The 14,159-nt window shown below is 59.8% G+C and overlaps 1 protein-coding gene across 9 annotated transcripts in view; it reads left to right on the forward strand.

The window, feature by feature from the left end:
- ELN (elastin) overlaps window positions 1-13,916 on the forward strand; it is a 32,356-nt gene extending 18,440 nt beyond the window's left edge. For 6 of the 9 annotated variants that reach the window (XM_087417748.1, XM_087417749.1, XM_087417750.1 and 3 more), the window contains 18 exons: window positions 80-133; window positions 708-872; window positions 1,916-1,969; window positions 2,560-2,661; window positions 2,878-2,919; window positions 3,309-3,395; window positions 4,340-4,396; window positions 5,426-5,485; window positions 6,176-6,241; window positions 6,927-6,965; window positions 8,348-8,419; window positions 8,504-8,563; window positions 8,792-8,875; window positions 9,575-9,613; window positions 10,239-10,283; window positions 10,684-10,713; window positions 11,417-11,467; window positions 12,904-13,916. In XM_087417748.1, coding sequence (XP_087273874.1) covers window positions 80-133; window positions 708-872; window positions 1,916-1,969; window positions 2,560-2,661; window positions 2,878-2,919; window positions 3,309-3,395; window positions 4,340-4,396; window positions 5,426-5,485; window positions 6,176-6,241; window positions 6,927-6,965; window positions 8,348-8,419; window positions 8,504-8,563; window positions 8,792-8,875; window positions 9,575-9,613; window positions 10,239-10,283; window positions 10,684-10,713; window positions 11,417-11,467; window positions 12,904-12,947 — 1,151 coding nt within the window. In that variant the 3' untranslated portion in view covers window positions 12,948-13,916. The remainder of the gene's footprint in view (window positions 1-79; window positions 134-707; window positions 873-1,915; window positions 1,970-2,559; window positions 2,662-2,877; window positions 2,920-3,308; window positions 3,396-4,339; window positions 4,397-5,425; window positions 5,486-6,175; window positions 6,242-6,926; window positions 6,966-8,347; window positions 8,420-8,503; window positions 8,564-8,791; window positions 8,876-9,574; window positions 9,614-10,238; window positions 10,284-10,683; window positions 10,714-11,416; window positions 11,468-12,903) is intronic. The other 3 variants (XM_087417752.1, XM_087417754.1, XM_087417756.1) reach the window with 3 other exon arrangements.
- The last annotated feature ends 243 nt before the right edge of the window (window positions 13,917-14,159 follow it).

Here is a 14,159-nt window from a genome sequence, read left to right on the forward strand (position 1 = left end):
GTCTGTTCCAGCAGGGGGTAGGGGTGTCCTGGAGAGGGCCACAGGGAAAGGTCCTCACTCTCTGTGGCTGTCTCTCCAGGGGTCGGGGCTCCAGCTGCTGCTGCAAAGGCGGCCGCTAAGGCGGCCAAATATGGTGAGTGCCCCCAGGAGTGGTAGACCCAGGGCTCCAGCCTGCCCAGACCCTCGGGGCCTGCCCTGGCCTCTGTATGGGCTTTGGAGACCCCAATCCTATGAGGCTGGATGGGTTTTGCCTTCATCCATCTGTGGCAGCCTCCCTCCCCTCCCAAACATGCCTTGTGCTTGCCTCCTTGCCTTTGCTGGTTGTGGCCAAGCTGCCTGGGAGGCCATCTCCAATGTTCTCTCCACTGATTGGCCCAGCAGAGTGGGGGCGGGGCCTGTGGAGCATCTGGCTCCTCCCACCTACCCCCAAGGCCGGCCCACAGCTGCTGCACCAACTGCCTGGGTGCCCAGTAGTGAGAGTCCTGACTTTGCTTTAGACGCAGACCATTTCTTCCCACCCACAGATCCAAACCCTTAGAGCTCTGTGGGGGTTCTCCCAGTCCCTTCCCATCTCTCGGATGAGCTGGATCCATGCAGAGGCAATGCCAGCCCACCTGGGACTCTGCACTCAAGACCTGCCATCCCACAGCTCCCCAGAGCCATGCCCTTGGAGGCCAGGCCAGGAGAACAATCCTTCCTTTCCACAGGAGCTGCTGCAGGCCTGGTGCCTGGGGCACCAGGCTTTGGCCCAGGAGTTGGAGTCCCTGGTGTTGGGGTCCCTGGTGTTGGGGTCCCTGGTGTTGGGGTCCCAGGTGTTGGGGTCCCAGGTGTTGGAGTCCCAGGTGTTGGAGTCCCAGGTGTTGGAGTCCCAGGTGAGCTGGGCTGTGTGTGTGTATGTGTGCGTAAAAGAGAAATATTGAAACCGTTGCCAAGACTTTTGGATTCTCCCTAATACCTCTCCTCTCTATCCTCTTCTCTTCATACCCTTGGCCATGCTTCGTCTTCTCTCCCTTGGGCTATAACCACTTCCTAATTAGCTACTGCCAGCATCATCTTCTCCAGCTCACCTTCTGGCTGTCAATGTGCTACTGGGGGCAGGAGCCATATCTTTTTTATCTCTATGTTCCCAACCCTTAGCTGAGTAGGTGCTCAGTAAATGGTGGATAGATGGGTGAGTAGGTGGGTGGATGGATGGATGGATAGACTGATGGATGGACGGATGGGGAGATGGACAACTGGGTAAGTAGGTGAATGGCCATGTGGATGAGTAAACAAATTGGTGGATGAGGAAGTGGGTGGTGTTTGGATGAATGGAAAGATACAAGGATGCGTGGATACATGGATAGATAGATAAATGGGTAAAATGGTGGATGGAGAGGTAAATGGGTAGATGGAAAGACAGACAGATAGGCATGTGGGGGACTAGATAAGTGGTTAGAATGATGGATGTATGGATGGATGGATGGATGGATGATGGATGGATAAGCACATGGTTGGATGAGCAGCTGAATAGGATGAGCACCTTCTAAGGGTAGGTAGAAGGCAAATGCAAAATTGATGGTTGGATAGATAGATAGATGAATGGATAGATAGACATATCAGTGGATAAGTGTATGGATAAATGGGTGCATGGGTGGACAGAGAGATAAGTGGTTGAGTGGGTGGATCAAAGTCCAAGGATAGACAGAAAAATGGACAGACATGGGTAGGTCAGTGGGTGAATGAACGGGTGGCTGAGTAGACAGATGGATAGATGGGTAGATGGAGATATGAGTGGGTGAATGGATGGACAACTCTACATTGACTCAATAGATAGAAGATGGACCAAAAGACAGATGGGTGGACAGAGGGATATATGTTGAGACTCTCCTCTCCATTCTCTCCTGAGCATTTGTGTCCCCCTTGGTCTCTCCAGGGGCTGTGTCACCAGCTGCAGCTGCTAAAGCAGCTGCCAAAGCAGCCAAATTTGGTAAGTGCTGTGCTAGTAGCTCTGCCCCACCCTGTTCTGGCTTTTACTTGCCAGAACTAAAGAACCCTCATCTTCTACTCCCCAATTGTACAGCCCAGAGAAGGGGAGTGATTTGCCCAGGGTCACGCAGCAAGTCACTGGCAGAGTTGGGACTTGGACCTGTTGGGCCCCAGGATGATGTCTCCTCCAGTTGTCTCCCACCATGAGGCCATGGGGCTGAGTGATGAGAGAGTCCCAGTATGGCATTCCCAGTGGGGACAGTGTCCCTGACCCTCCCTGCCTTGGCCAGGGCTCTCTTCGAGAAGCCCAAGCCTGGCTAGGGAAATGGGACCTGCCCACAGTCCCTCCACAGCCTGGGCCCTTCCAGCGTGCTCAGAGAAGAGAGGGAGTGGGGGGGCGCTGGAGGGTGTCAGTAAAGGCTTCCTGGAGGAGGCTGGCAGGGGGCCCAGGCATTCCACGGTTTCCTGTCCTTCATGGACCAGACTTCGGGGAGGTTTGCATCCTCTTTCCCCGCCAACCAGCATCCCCCAGAGCCCTCCCCAGCGTCTCTCACTGAGATTCTTTTCCACTCGATTCTCTTCCCTCTGCAGGGGTCACAGCCGGAGTGGGAGTTGGAGGCATTCCCACTTACGGGGTCGGTGCTGGGGGCTTTCCCGGCTTCGGTGTCGGTGTTCCTGGAGTTGGCCTTTCCCGTGAGCCTTCCTTCCATCTGGGGAAACCGGGAGAAGGAGTGTAGGGCTATCCAGGGGAGTGGGGAGTGTAGACTGGGCTCCTGTGTGCTCAGGGAGGAGTTGGAGGAGAGCTCAGGCTGGGCCTTCAGTGCCTCTGGAGCAGGTCAGCTGGCAGCACAGCCCGGCTGGGATCCAGCAAGGTTTCTGAGAGTCTCTTTCTTTCTCGTTTCCTCATAGCTGCAGCCCAGGCAGCAGCCGCCGCCAAGGCAGCCAAGTACGGTAAGTGCTCCTGCCCCGCCTGTCCCCACACCCAGGACCGCTGCCTCTCCTCCCCACCCCGGCCTTGCTCTCCTCTAGGGCCCAGGCTCCGAGCTCAGAGCAATTCTCCAGCATGAGGGCAGAGCAACCTCACACTTAGGCCTCTGGGGTAGAAATGGCCTGGGCCAAGGCCCCTAGTCCCTGGCCCCATCCTCCAATGCCACACTGCACTTTTCTGCACTTTTCAGATGCCCACCGTTAGGGTTATTGGTGCCCTGCTTATCACTCCCACCCCAAACCAGCAAGTTGAAGATGCCCATGCACCCATTCTGCCCCCTCCCCACCTCTACCCTCTGCACCCCAAGACGGGGAGCTTTGAGGGGCAGGCTGGACACTCTTCTCTCCTCCAGGTCCTGCAGGAGCAGGAGCCCTGGGAGGGCTGGTGCCGGGTGCCGGAGTCCCAGTACCAGGGGTGCCGGGCACTGTGGGGGTGCCAGGTGAGCTGTGGCCCCAACCCAAGGGCGCGTTTGGTTTGTCTCGTGGAAGGGGCCCTGGAGTCGACCCAGGTCAAGGGCATCATTTTACAGACGGCAAGACGGAGCCCAGAGATGGGAGGAGAGAAACCAATTTCCCTCAGTTTGGAGGGAGGAGCCCTCCGTGGGATTCCAGGTTGCTGAGTGAACCCCTCGAGTCCCTCTCTGTCCGGGACGCTCAGGGTGTCAGCTGGCCAGGTGGCCAGAGCTCTGCTGTGCCAGAGTCGGGTGGCCTCACTCACTCCCTGCAAGGCCTGTCTAGTCCCCGATGAGGTGGGAGGGCCGGGCCAGCCTCTGGTTCTCCTGAACTCTTTCTCCTCCAGTCAGAGCCCAAAGGGAGGAGATGAAGAGTCACAATGAGATTAAGTTACAACCTTCCTTGGTTGTTTTTCCCACCAGAATATTTCTCTTCTGCATTCCTTCTTCTTTCTGGGAGAAAATTCCCCTTTTGAGTTTCCCCAAGAAATGAGCTGTTTCCTCCAATATTTTTGGATACGGGCACGATTAGAATTTTTTTAAATTAACATCACCTTCTGCAGAAAGCCCCACATATCTTCTAGACTGAGGTTTAGGAGAGGGGGCCCGTGACCCCACCAGTCACAGCTTTGGGCTCCTCCATCACAGGCAGAGCTAGAATGTCACAGCCTCAGAGCAGCCTCTCGGGAAGGGACGTGCCCAGAGCGGCCAGTGGGAACCCAGGCACCTGGGCCTGGAGCCCAGGCGGCCAGCCGCGGGCTGGGCTCCGCGTGCGTCCCCCTCTGTTTCTGGCGTGAGGAGGGAGAAGGTCTTTAGGGAGAGGGGACAGGTCCCTAGAGGTGGACTCTGAGAGCTCTTTCTACAGTGGGGGTGGGGAAGAGTGGGGAGTGGTGCTGGGGACTGCTCCCTGACGCCCCTCCTCACCTCTCCAGGAGTGGGGGTCCCAGCAGCTGCCGCCGCCAAAGCCGCCGCCAAGGCCGCTCAGTTTGGTAAGCGCCCCCCCGCCCCCACTCCTGCCTCCAACCCGTGTCCTAGAGCGCTGCTCCCTCAACGCCCCTGCTCTGGGGTCCAGCAGCCCCCTTAGGCTGTCACATTCTGGGCGTGGGCCTTCCTCACAGCATTTGGCCCATCTGACCACTTTGAGGGTTGTAGGGAAGTTTCTGATTAGGAGAACAAAGTGAGAACAGGCCCTGGCGAGCCCTCCAGGACTCCCCATCCTTCCCAAAGCCCCCGCCACATCCCAGTTCCAGCGCCAGCAGTGTTCTTGCTCCTTGACAAGGCGCTCCATCTCTTGCTACCTCTCAGGGCCCCCCCGGCAGCCCCAGGCACCTACATCTTCCTGAAAATGGCAAATCACAGTGGTTCCACTGCAGAGCCCACCTGTATGCCAGGCCCTGGGCGAGGGGCTCTGTATGCCTGGGCTTTAGGGACCTGTGCCTGCCTGCAGCGGGAGTCAGAGCAGAAAATCTAGGGCTGTCTAGGCCAGAGAAATCTGAACTTCAGGTCTGCTGACCCCAAAACGCACATATGACAAATGACCCTTTTCCATAAAACTACCGTTTGCTGAGGTCATCCTTACACCAACCTTATGAAGTTGGTACCGTTATTCCCATTTTACGGATGTGGAAACTGAGGTTCCAAGACCTTACGTCACTTGCCCACAGTCACACAGCTAGATGGTGGCTGAGCTGCGCTCTGAAGCCTGGTCTGCCTGTCCTGCAGAGCTCCTTTCACTACGTGACTCTGCCTCCATCACCCTCAGAAGTCTCAGAGGGGTCCTTGTCCCCCCAAAGGTTAAGAACTCCTGATCGAGCACATACCTCATATTAGGGATGAGGAAGCTGAGGCCCATCAAGGGAGAGTGACTTGTCTAAGGTCACACAGCAAGTCTGTGTCCAGGGTGGAATGAGAACCCCAGGCTCCCGACCCCCAGCCCACTGCTCTTTCCAATAGCTTCTGTCCTCCTTGGTCAGGACTAATTGATTCGGGTTAAGAATGAGCTCTTTCCACTCTTGCAGGGTTAGGGCCCGGTGTTGGTGTGGCTCCCGGCATTGGCCTCGGCCCTGGCGGTGTCACAGGTGAGCCGTGTGAGTAAGTGGACTGATGGGCCTCGGAATCCTCCATGGGGGCCGTCCCTGAACCCCTCCATCTCCCCCCAGGAGCAGGGGCCCCCGCTGCAGCCAAAACTGCTGCTGAGGCGGCCCTAAAGCCCAGTCCTGTGAGTGCCCTGCTGCCTTCTCACCCCCACCGAGCTCAGGCTGGGTGACCCAGGCCTGAGCTGGACCCCAGGAAATGCAGCCTCTCAGACCCGCCCTGTGGCCTCATCAGATCCCCAAGGCAGCGGGCAGAGGGGTTGGAAGTGCAGATTGGGTGTGAGGGAGACCCGAGTTCAAGTCCTGGGCCCCACACCTCTGAGTTTCCTGACCTCGTGTGTGACATGTGGGTGCTGATGGCACCTGCCGCAGAAGGTTGTGAGGAGATTTAAGTGAGCTCATCCAAGAGGGAAGAGCTGGAGGTTAGGCTGGAAAGGGCAGTGGTGTCCACAACGTGCAGCCCTGTATGTCAGCGCAGAGAGGGGCTGGGCTTGGTGGTCAGCAGGAGTCCTGGGAAGACCACTCTGGTGGCGGCATAGTGGGCAGATGAAGCGGAGGAGGCCCCGTGGATCTGGGCCCCTTCCCTCGGGGCCTGCCTCAGTTTCCTAGGCGTGACACTCCCACAGGGGTGTGTCCCCTGCCTGCTACAGCCACCCCACTGCCCACTTCCCCCAGGGGTTGCAGCCGGGCTTCCTGCTGGCGTTCCCGGACTTGGAGTCGGTGTTCCTGGCTTCGGGGCAGGTGCGGGTGAGCGGCCTTCTAGGAGCTGGGCAGGAATTCCCCCCCGAGCTCAGAGGAGGGAGACCTCTTCTCCTCCCAGCACACCCCCCAGCAGCCTCACTCAGGGGCCCATAGTAAATTGCCCATTAGGTTCTCCTGAGCAGTTAGAGACGACTGGGGTAACAGATGGGGGCAGGCCAGGCGAAGGGGGCCCCGGGCTGCCAGATTTCAGAGTTTCTACCTCCTCAGTGTAGAGGGGACAGGGCTCCAAACTGAGAAAAAGCCCACCACCCAGGGAAGGAGGCTGGAGACCCCTGGGGTCAGCGGGCATGGGTGGGGCCAGCCTGGCTCCCCTTCGTCAGTGCGCTGTGGCAAGGGGGCCACGAGGAGCTCCGGTTCTTCACCGAGTGCCCTGTGTGCAGCCTCAGGCAGACCACACTGAGCCTGGAGGGGCTGAGAGGGGACAGATGGGAGGAGGAGGCACAGTTCAGCCTCAAGCACCCCCAGATCAGAGTGGCAGAATCACAGTTAGATACCAGAGCTCTGCACCCGGCCGGGTGAACTCCTTGCTGGGGAACCACAGCTTCCGGGCCCTGAGAGGAGCAAAGCATGTGGAGGAAGTCAGGGAGGGCTCCCTGGAGGAGGAAGCAGAACCTCCAGGTACAGAGCTCAGCTGCTGACCACCCCATTTTTCCCTTTACTCTAGTACCTGGACCCCTGGCTGCAGCTAAAGCAGCCAAATATGGTGAGTACACCCCATACACTGGGCCCCCCCATTGTTGGTTCCCTTGCTGAGCCCCGGTCTCTGGAGCCTGCAGCACAGGGCTGGGGTGGTCAGGGTGGGAAAAGGCAGTTTCTAGGACACATTAGTGAAAGTTTAGCAGACTTAGCTCCTGCCAGCTAAATACCTATTGTGCCTCCAACCGGGGACAACCAAAACGCCCTCACATTTCCAGCCCCCCTGGGGGCAGTTCCACCTCAGTGAGGACCATGACCCCTAAGGCCCCTCTGGCCCTGACAGTTTTGTGGAACCTGAGGCCAGGGAGGGGCTGGGGCTGCTGTCCGCGGGTGGCTTCTGCCTCCTCCCCAGCAGAGTAGGGACTCCTGGTCCGGGCCCAGCCCCCGCACACGCCCTGTCAGCATGCCAGCGCCCGCCACGAGCTGCAAGGACGTGGCAGAGCTGCCTGGCCCTGCACGTGGCGCTCAGGGAGCCCGCCTGGCCAGACCCACTCTGTCTGTGGCCCCTTGTTCCTGGCCTCCTGGGAGCTGGGCCGGGGCCTCCATCAGGGAACCGCCAACCGGCTCTGGCCGGTCCACTTGGGGCCAGTTTCCACTCGGAAAATCTCAGCTTCCTGAGCTCCCACCCCCGGCGGGCCGGTGACCCACGGCCCTCTCCTGTTCCTTGCTGGCTGCTCTGCCGCCAGAGTCTGACAGATGTTGCCAGGGAAACAAAGCAGTTAAAGGTGTGGGCTCTGGAGCCCTTTCCTGCCCGTGGCACCTGAGGCACATTGCTTAACCTCTGCTGTGCCTCGGTTTTCTTACGTGGAAAATGGTGAGGATGATAGTACCTACCTTTCCTGTTGCGATGAGTAATGGGCATCCTAATGCGTGTGGAGCACTGCGCACTGTAAGCTTCCGACACGTGTCAGCTGTTCTACTGCTGCTCCCAGCAGCTCTGTCCGGGCCATGGTTCAGAGCTCAGCAGACAGTCTCAGAGGGCAGGTCTTTACTCTCCAAACACCCGTAGGGTGGGCAGGGTAAGGATCATCATCCCCTTTAGGGAGATGGGGCCCTGGGGCTCAGTGGTGACAGCTATAATGAGTGGAGAAACCAGGATTTGAACTCAAGGCTGTCAGAACCTGAGACTAGTCTTCCAACCTCAGGAGCTTGTAGCCACCACTGTGGCCACCTGCGGCTCCCAGTGCTGGCCCGCAGGGAAAGAGAGGAGGTGGGCCAGCCAGGGCTCAAGGACCAGGGCAGAGTCAGGCCTCAGATTCATCGAGACTGAGACCTCCTTGCACTGGGTCGCATGGCCTCTGCTACCTGTCTGCTTGCCTAGTGTCCCTGGGGCAGAAAGACCCCGTCCTTCAGGAATGGGGGGACTGACTTCCCATCATCTCTCCACAGGAGCAGCAGGGCCCGGGGTCCTTGGAGATGCCGGGGCTCTTGGCGGAGTAGGGGTCCCTGGCGGTGTGGCAGGTGAGTTGAAACCCCAGGATGGGCTGGGCAGGGAGGGAGACTAACTGGTGGAGAGCTCCTCCCTGAGCTCCTCTGTGTCCCCAGGAGCCGGACCTGCTGCCTTGGCTGCTGCTGCCAAAGCTGCTGCCAAAGCTGCCCAGTATGGTGAGCACTGGGTTTGGGGGCCGCCAAGGCCCCGGGGTTTGGGGGCACTCTGACCGTGTGCCATGAAGCATGTATTCCCTGACCTGCCCCTGAGACCCTCCAGGGCATCTTCTCCCCAGGGCCCACCCACCTCCTGGTCCCACTGCACTCTCACCTGGGTCCCAGGCTGACCCCTCCACCCCCCTGTAGACAGACCAGCGGGGGACTAATGCACAGCTCTCTCCACAGGCCTGGGGGGCGTCGCAGGGCTCGGAGCTGGAGATCTGGGAGTTGGAGGGCTTGGGGCTGTCCCGGGGGCCGTGGGCCTTGGAGGTAAAGGACTCCTCTGGGATCCATGTGTGCGTGGTGTGAGTGTGTGTGTGTGTGTGTGTGTGTGTGTGTGTGTGTATGCATATGAGAGAGAGAAAGAGAGAGAGAGAGACTTTCTTGCCCGCCCTGCCACACCTTGCTCAAGCTGTCCTCTCTGCCTGGACCCCACCCCACTTCATCTGCAACTCAGGGCTGTAGTGGGCCCCGCCCCTTCTCCAGGCTCCTGAAGCATTTAGAGGGGGCTTGAGCAAGCGGAATCCAGGACTGCCTCTGGCAGCTGGACAGATGGGCATCCCCATCTTCTCCCTCTCCTCTCTCTTTGAATCCACCCAACCACTTCGAGTGGGAGCTTATTAGGATAATGACGGTTATGCCCATTTTCCAGAGAAGAAAACCAAAGCTTGAAGGGAAATTACTTTCCCAAATTCTCTGCCATCCTGGCAGGCCTTGTGTTGACTCTTCTCTGGGTCATCGTGTCTCTGTACCTAAAATGGCCCAAAATCTTCCTGTGTGCTCCACAAGACAGGACACACAGTAGGAGCTTAATAAAGGCTTTTGGAAAGATGGACAGATGGAGGAGGGGTGGAGGGATGGTGGAAGGATGAGTCTGTGGGCAGATGGTAAGTGGCAAGCAGGTCAGGAGGGGACATGACTCTGGGAGGGAGGTGACAGTCCTGAGCCCTCATGCTCCCATCTCCCCAGGTGTGTCTCCAGCTGTGGCCGCTAAAGCAGCCAAATATGGTGAGTTACACCCTGAGGCGCCCCCTCTGCCCAGGCCTGTAGGCTGCTTATCCCGGCATTAGATCCCCCCACCGGCTCAGGCCTCAGGCATGCTCACAGTACCCCTGAAGATCTGTGCAGGATATCCCTGACCCCAGGACCCAGAGGGCCCCTTAAACTGTGCCTTGTCCTGCCCCCATCTGCCCACTTCTCAGGTGCCGCTGGCCTTGGAGGTGTCCTAGGGGTCACCAGGCCATTCCCAGGTGCAGGTAGGGGCCATCTCTGCTGTGAAGCGCTCAGCTCTGCCCAGTCTAGAGGAAGACTGTCGGGCTAGCCGGCAGAGTCCTGGAGCTGCGGCTAGCGCAACGACAAGAGCAAGGGTGGAGGGGACAGTCCAGGGAAGGAAACAAACACCCTGGGCAAAGGAGCAGGCCTTGGGATTGGGGGTCGCACCATGGGCCTCAGACCCCAGGCTGAGGCTGTAGGGCCCAGCCCAGGATGCCAGGGGGGACACGGTTGGTAAGAAAGCTGCTCCGACGACAGGGGATATGGGAGTGGGCGGGGGGAGGTAGTCCTGGGCAGAGGGGCGAGAGGGGGCCAGGCGGGAGTGGGGCCTGCCCCACGCCAACCCAAATCCCTCCCGCAGGAGTTGCAGCGAGACCTGGCCTCGGATTGTCTCCCATCTTCCCGGGTATGCCCAGGCGCTCTGCCCCTCGGCCCCCCCGGAGCTCTGGGCCCGTCCTCCCTCCGCCCCTGCTTCATCTCAGGCTCAGAATGTCTGAGCCAGGCCTGGGCAGGGACCCCATGACCTCAGATTACACGAGGCTGGGCCTCCCCTCACTCTTCTCTGCCTCCCTTGCAAGGGCAGGGGGCATCAGCTTTCCCAAAATGCCGTGTTCCAGATGAGGCAAACTGAGGTTCAGAGAGTGCCAGGGACCTGTCCGAGGTCACACAGTGAGGGAGGCAGAGCCCAGGCCTCCCGATCCCCAAGCCGGGAACTTGGCCCCTCTCAGGCGAGGCCCACGCTGCCGGGGAGGGCTTGGCGGGGCCCCCAGAAGCTAGCGCTCACAGCCCCTCTCCTTGCCTTGCAGGTGCCGGAGCTGGGGGCCTGGGAGTTGGTGGTGAGTCTGCAAGAAGAGGGCGCCTAAATGCGGGCAGGGGGCCCTGCTTCGAGCAGGGCCCTGAGCGCCTTTCCTAGTGGGGCAAAGTCCTGTTGAGGGAGTGGCTGGTGTGCCCACGGCCCTGGGCTGCCCTGGGGGGCAGGGGCTTGAGGGGCCCCCAGGGGAATCCGGAAGCTGAAAGTTCAGCCCTGGGATGTGGGGACAGGGGGCAAGGATCCCAACTCCTGGGGCTCCCAGCCTGGCACTTGACGGGGCACCAGGATCAAGATAGGGACCTGGGTCACCACGGGGCTTGGGAAATAAGTGGAGAGACTGACAAGGTCCCACAGAAAAGGGAAGAAACTAAGAGAAGAGCAAGGTCCCTTCAAGCAGGTGGTCAGGGAGGCCGAAGCCAGAGCAGATTAGTGGGAGCAGGTTAGCGGGAGCAGGTTGGCAGGAGCAGGGCTGCGCCCGGGAAGCGGGAAGCAAGGCCAGAATCTGACCATGGAAGGGGCGCCCACACAGCTGCTCAGACCTCCACAGGCAGGATGGATCTGCAAGGATGGTGACTGGATGGGAGGGGTCAGGCGGGGTGGGGCTCAAGGGCAGCGAGGGCAGGGAGGCCTTTGGCGCTGCTGTGACAGGATTGAGGCGGTATATATGGGAGGCACTGAGAGAGGCGGGAAAGCCTGGCCCCTCCCCAGTCCACACCTTCCCTCCACAGGCAAACCTCCCAAGCCCTACGGAGGGGCCCTGGGAGCCCTGGGATTCCCAGGTGAGCAGAGATTTCGCCCCTGGAAGAGGGCAGGGGAGGGAGGGGCAAAGACAGAGGCAGAGGGAGGGGGCCCATCAGCCTGGGCCTGGCAGAGGGGCAGCATGTTTGGACCAGGCCTGGCATGGAGTGGGGAGGTGGGGGGAGCTGGACACCTCACCGTTCCTTCTTCTACCTCCGACACAGACGCCCAGAGCTGGGGGTGGGCCCAGGACCCTCCACGCTCACCCGGGCCAGGCCTGGCTGTCCCTGCCGAAGTCCCTTAGCCTGGGCCCACACGCCCTGCAGGCAGGAGACAGGGGGAAGAGAAGGGATGAGAAGAGAAGAACTCAGAGGGCCAGAGACAGAGAGAGAGAATGGATAAGACAACAGGAGCCCTAGAGTTAGAGAAATTTGAGGGCTGGGCAAGGCGACTCAAGGTGTCCGGGCTGGGCAGGGCAGGCAGAGGCCACCACCTGGCATGGAGCCACACCCTTGCTCAAAGATGCAGACACGCCTCTGGGAGTGTGTGGTGTGAGTCCTGATCACCACCCCCCCAGGCCCCTCCCAACAATGCCCATGCCAGAAGGAGAGGGGAAGAGCCTCGCTCCTCCCCGTGGTCGCTCAGGCTGTGGGTTCCCTTGCACTCCCACCTGCTGCCCACTACATAAATCAGGCAGCCGAGGCCAGGGCGGGGACAGGCAGAGGCAAACCAGGCTGACCCTTTCCGGGGTGCCCAGCGCTTAGTCAGGCACCAGCTGATGCTGGTGGCCCTGCTTTCAAAACACCCTCGACGAGCTTCACAGGGATGCCTGTCCCTGCCCCACTCGCCTGCTCGCCGCCGCCAGGTGGCGGTGATGAGCCACGTCTAGCTCCTGCAGGGGTAGGAGCCACACCAGGCCCTCCTCCCCGACAATGGTGCCTTGATTTGAAACAAGGTTTTCCAGTCAGTTCCCAGGAGAGGGCAGGAGTCCTGGGTTTGAGGCCCAGCTCAGCCACCGACTGTGGCGGAGTAAGACCCTCCCTCTCTGGGCCTCAGTTTATTTATCCGATGCGCTTGCACGTTTGTAGATCTTTCCCAGGAAGGCCATCTCCTCCAGACACTGTCAACTCTCCCTTCACCCTGTTTCCCTGGAGGGGGCTGCTCTGAGCCGCTTGCTAAAGGCTTCCCAGAGGCAGTGGACTCAGAGCGTGGAGACCTTGCCCATGCCGGGGCCCCTTGCCCTCTCTGAGCCTTGGCCCCGTCCGCGTTTCGGGCGCTGCCCCCAGCCGCCCGCGCAGTGGGAGTCTGCGCAGCAGAACGGCTCAGATTCGGCCTGAGGTCCGGCCAGGCTTCCCGTGCTTCTGGGAGCCCTGTCCCCCCGCGATGACGTGGGTGTGAGAACAGCCCGGGGTTGGTCAGAGAGGGCGGGGCTTGCGCAGCACCCAGGAGGGCCGGACTGACGGCTGTGCCCCCGCAGGTGGGGCCTGCCTGGGGAAAGCCTGCGGCCGGAAGAGAAAGTGAGCTTCCCCGGACCCCTGACTCGCGACCTCATCAACGTTGGTGCTACTGCTTGGTGGAGAATGTACACCCTCTGTGACCCCACCCCATGCCCTCCTAAGTCCCACCCGGGAGGGGACAGGGCAGGCCGGGCCGGGCGGACTTGGAAATCCCCGGGGCAAGGAAACAAGAGACCGGTGGCCAAGCGGGCCCCAGGAGGCCCCCGACTTCAGAGGCGAGGGGTGGGGGGCTTGGCCCCCTGCCCCCACCCCCTTCCCACCCAGGAGCTCCCCCTCCACACACTCTCCATCTCCAGGGGACCTTGGTGCTACGTGCTGGTGCTCTCATCTTCCTGGGGGAGGGAGGAGGGAAGGGCAGCCCCCGGGGAACCCCCTCCCTGGGGCTCCTCTGAAGATGGTGCCGACACTTCCCAGGCAGCCCCACCTCCCGCTGCCCACCAGGACCCACCTCTGGCTGCGGTCCAGTTGGTACCCAAGCCCAGAAAGCCTCAAGCTGGGTTCGGTCACACCATCTCTTGGTCCCCTTTGTTCCCTCTCCCCCACCAACTGCTATTCCCCATGTCTGGGGTACCTTCGTGGCAGAAGACCCCCATCGGGAATAGTCCCCTTGCTCTTGTGGAACCCATCCGCCCATCAGTCCATCCGTCCATCCATCCTTGTCCCCAGTTGACCGCCTGGCACCACTAGCTGGCCAGGCGCCCCCACCATCAACCTGGTTGACCTGTCATGGCAGCCTGTGCCCTGCCTCCGCCCACCACACACACGCCTAAGAAGGGGCCCTGAGCCCAGGGTGTGAGGGGCTAGGGTGGCAGGAATCTCCTCCCCCAACCTGGGTCTCCCCCCACGCAGTACTGTATCCCCAGTCCCTCCCTCGAGCCACTGTACTTCAGAGCATTTACCCCCTGCCCTGCCCTGCCCATCTCTTTGTGTCTCGCTGTGATAGATCAATAAATATTTTATTTTTTGTCCTGGATATTTGAGGATTATTTTTGATTGTTGATGTTCTCTTTTGGTTTTATTTTTGTGGTTCATTGAAAAAAAAAATTTTTTTTTCTGCTCTGGGGAACTATATCCCCAGTAGAAACTTCATTTTAATCACTTTGGTATAACTCTGGATGAAACACATTTTTTTAAATAAGAAAAGAGAATTAACTGCTTCAGAAAAGACTAATAAATGAAAATCTTTTAAAGGAAACTGTTTTGGCCTCCTTGATGC

Source organism: Ceratotherium simum, chromosome 26 (genome assembly GCF_057802395.1).
Source record: "Ceratotherium simum simum isolate JZ-2026a chromosome 26, ASM5780239v1, whole genome shotgun sequence".
Taxonomy (NCBI): Eukaryota; Metazoa; Chordata; class Mammalia; order Perissodactyla; family Rhinocerotidae; genus Ceratotherium; species Ceratotherium simum.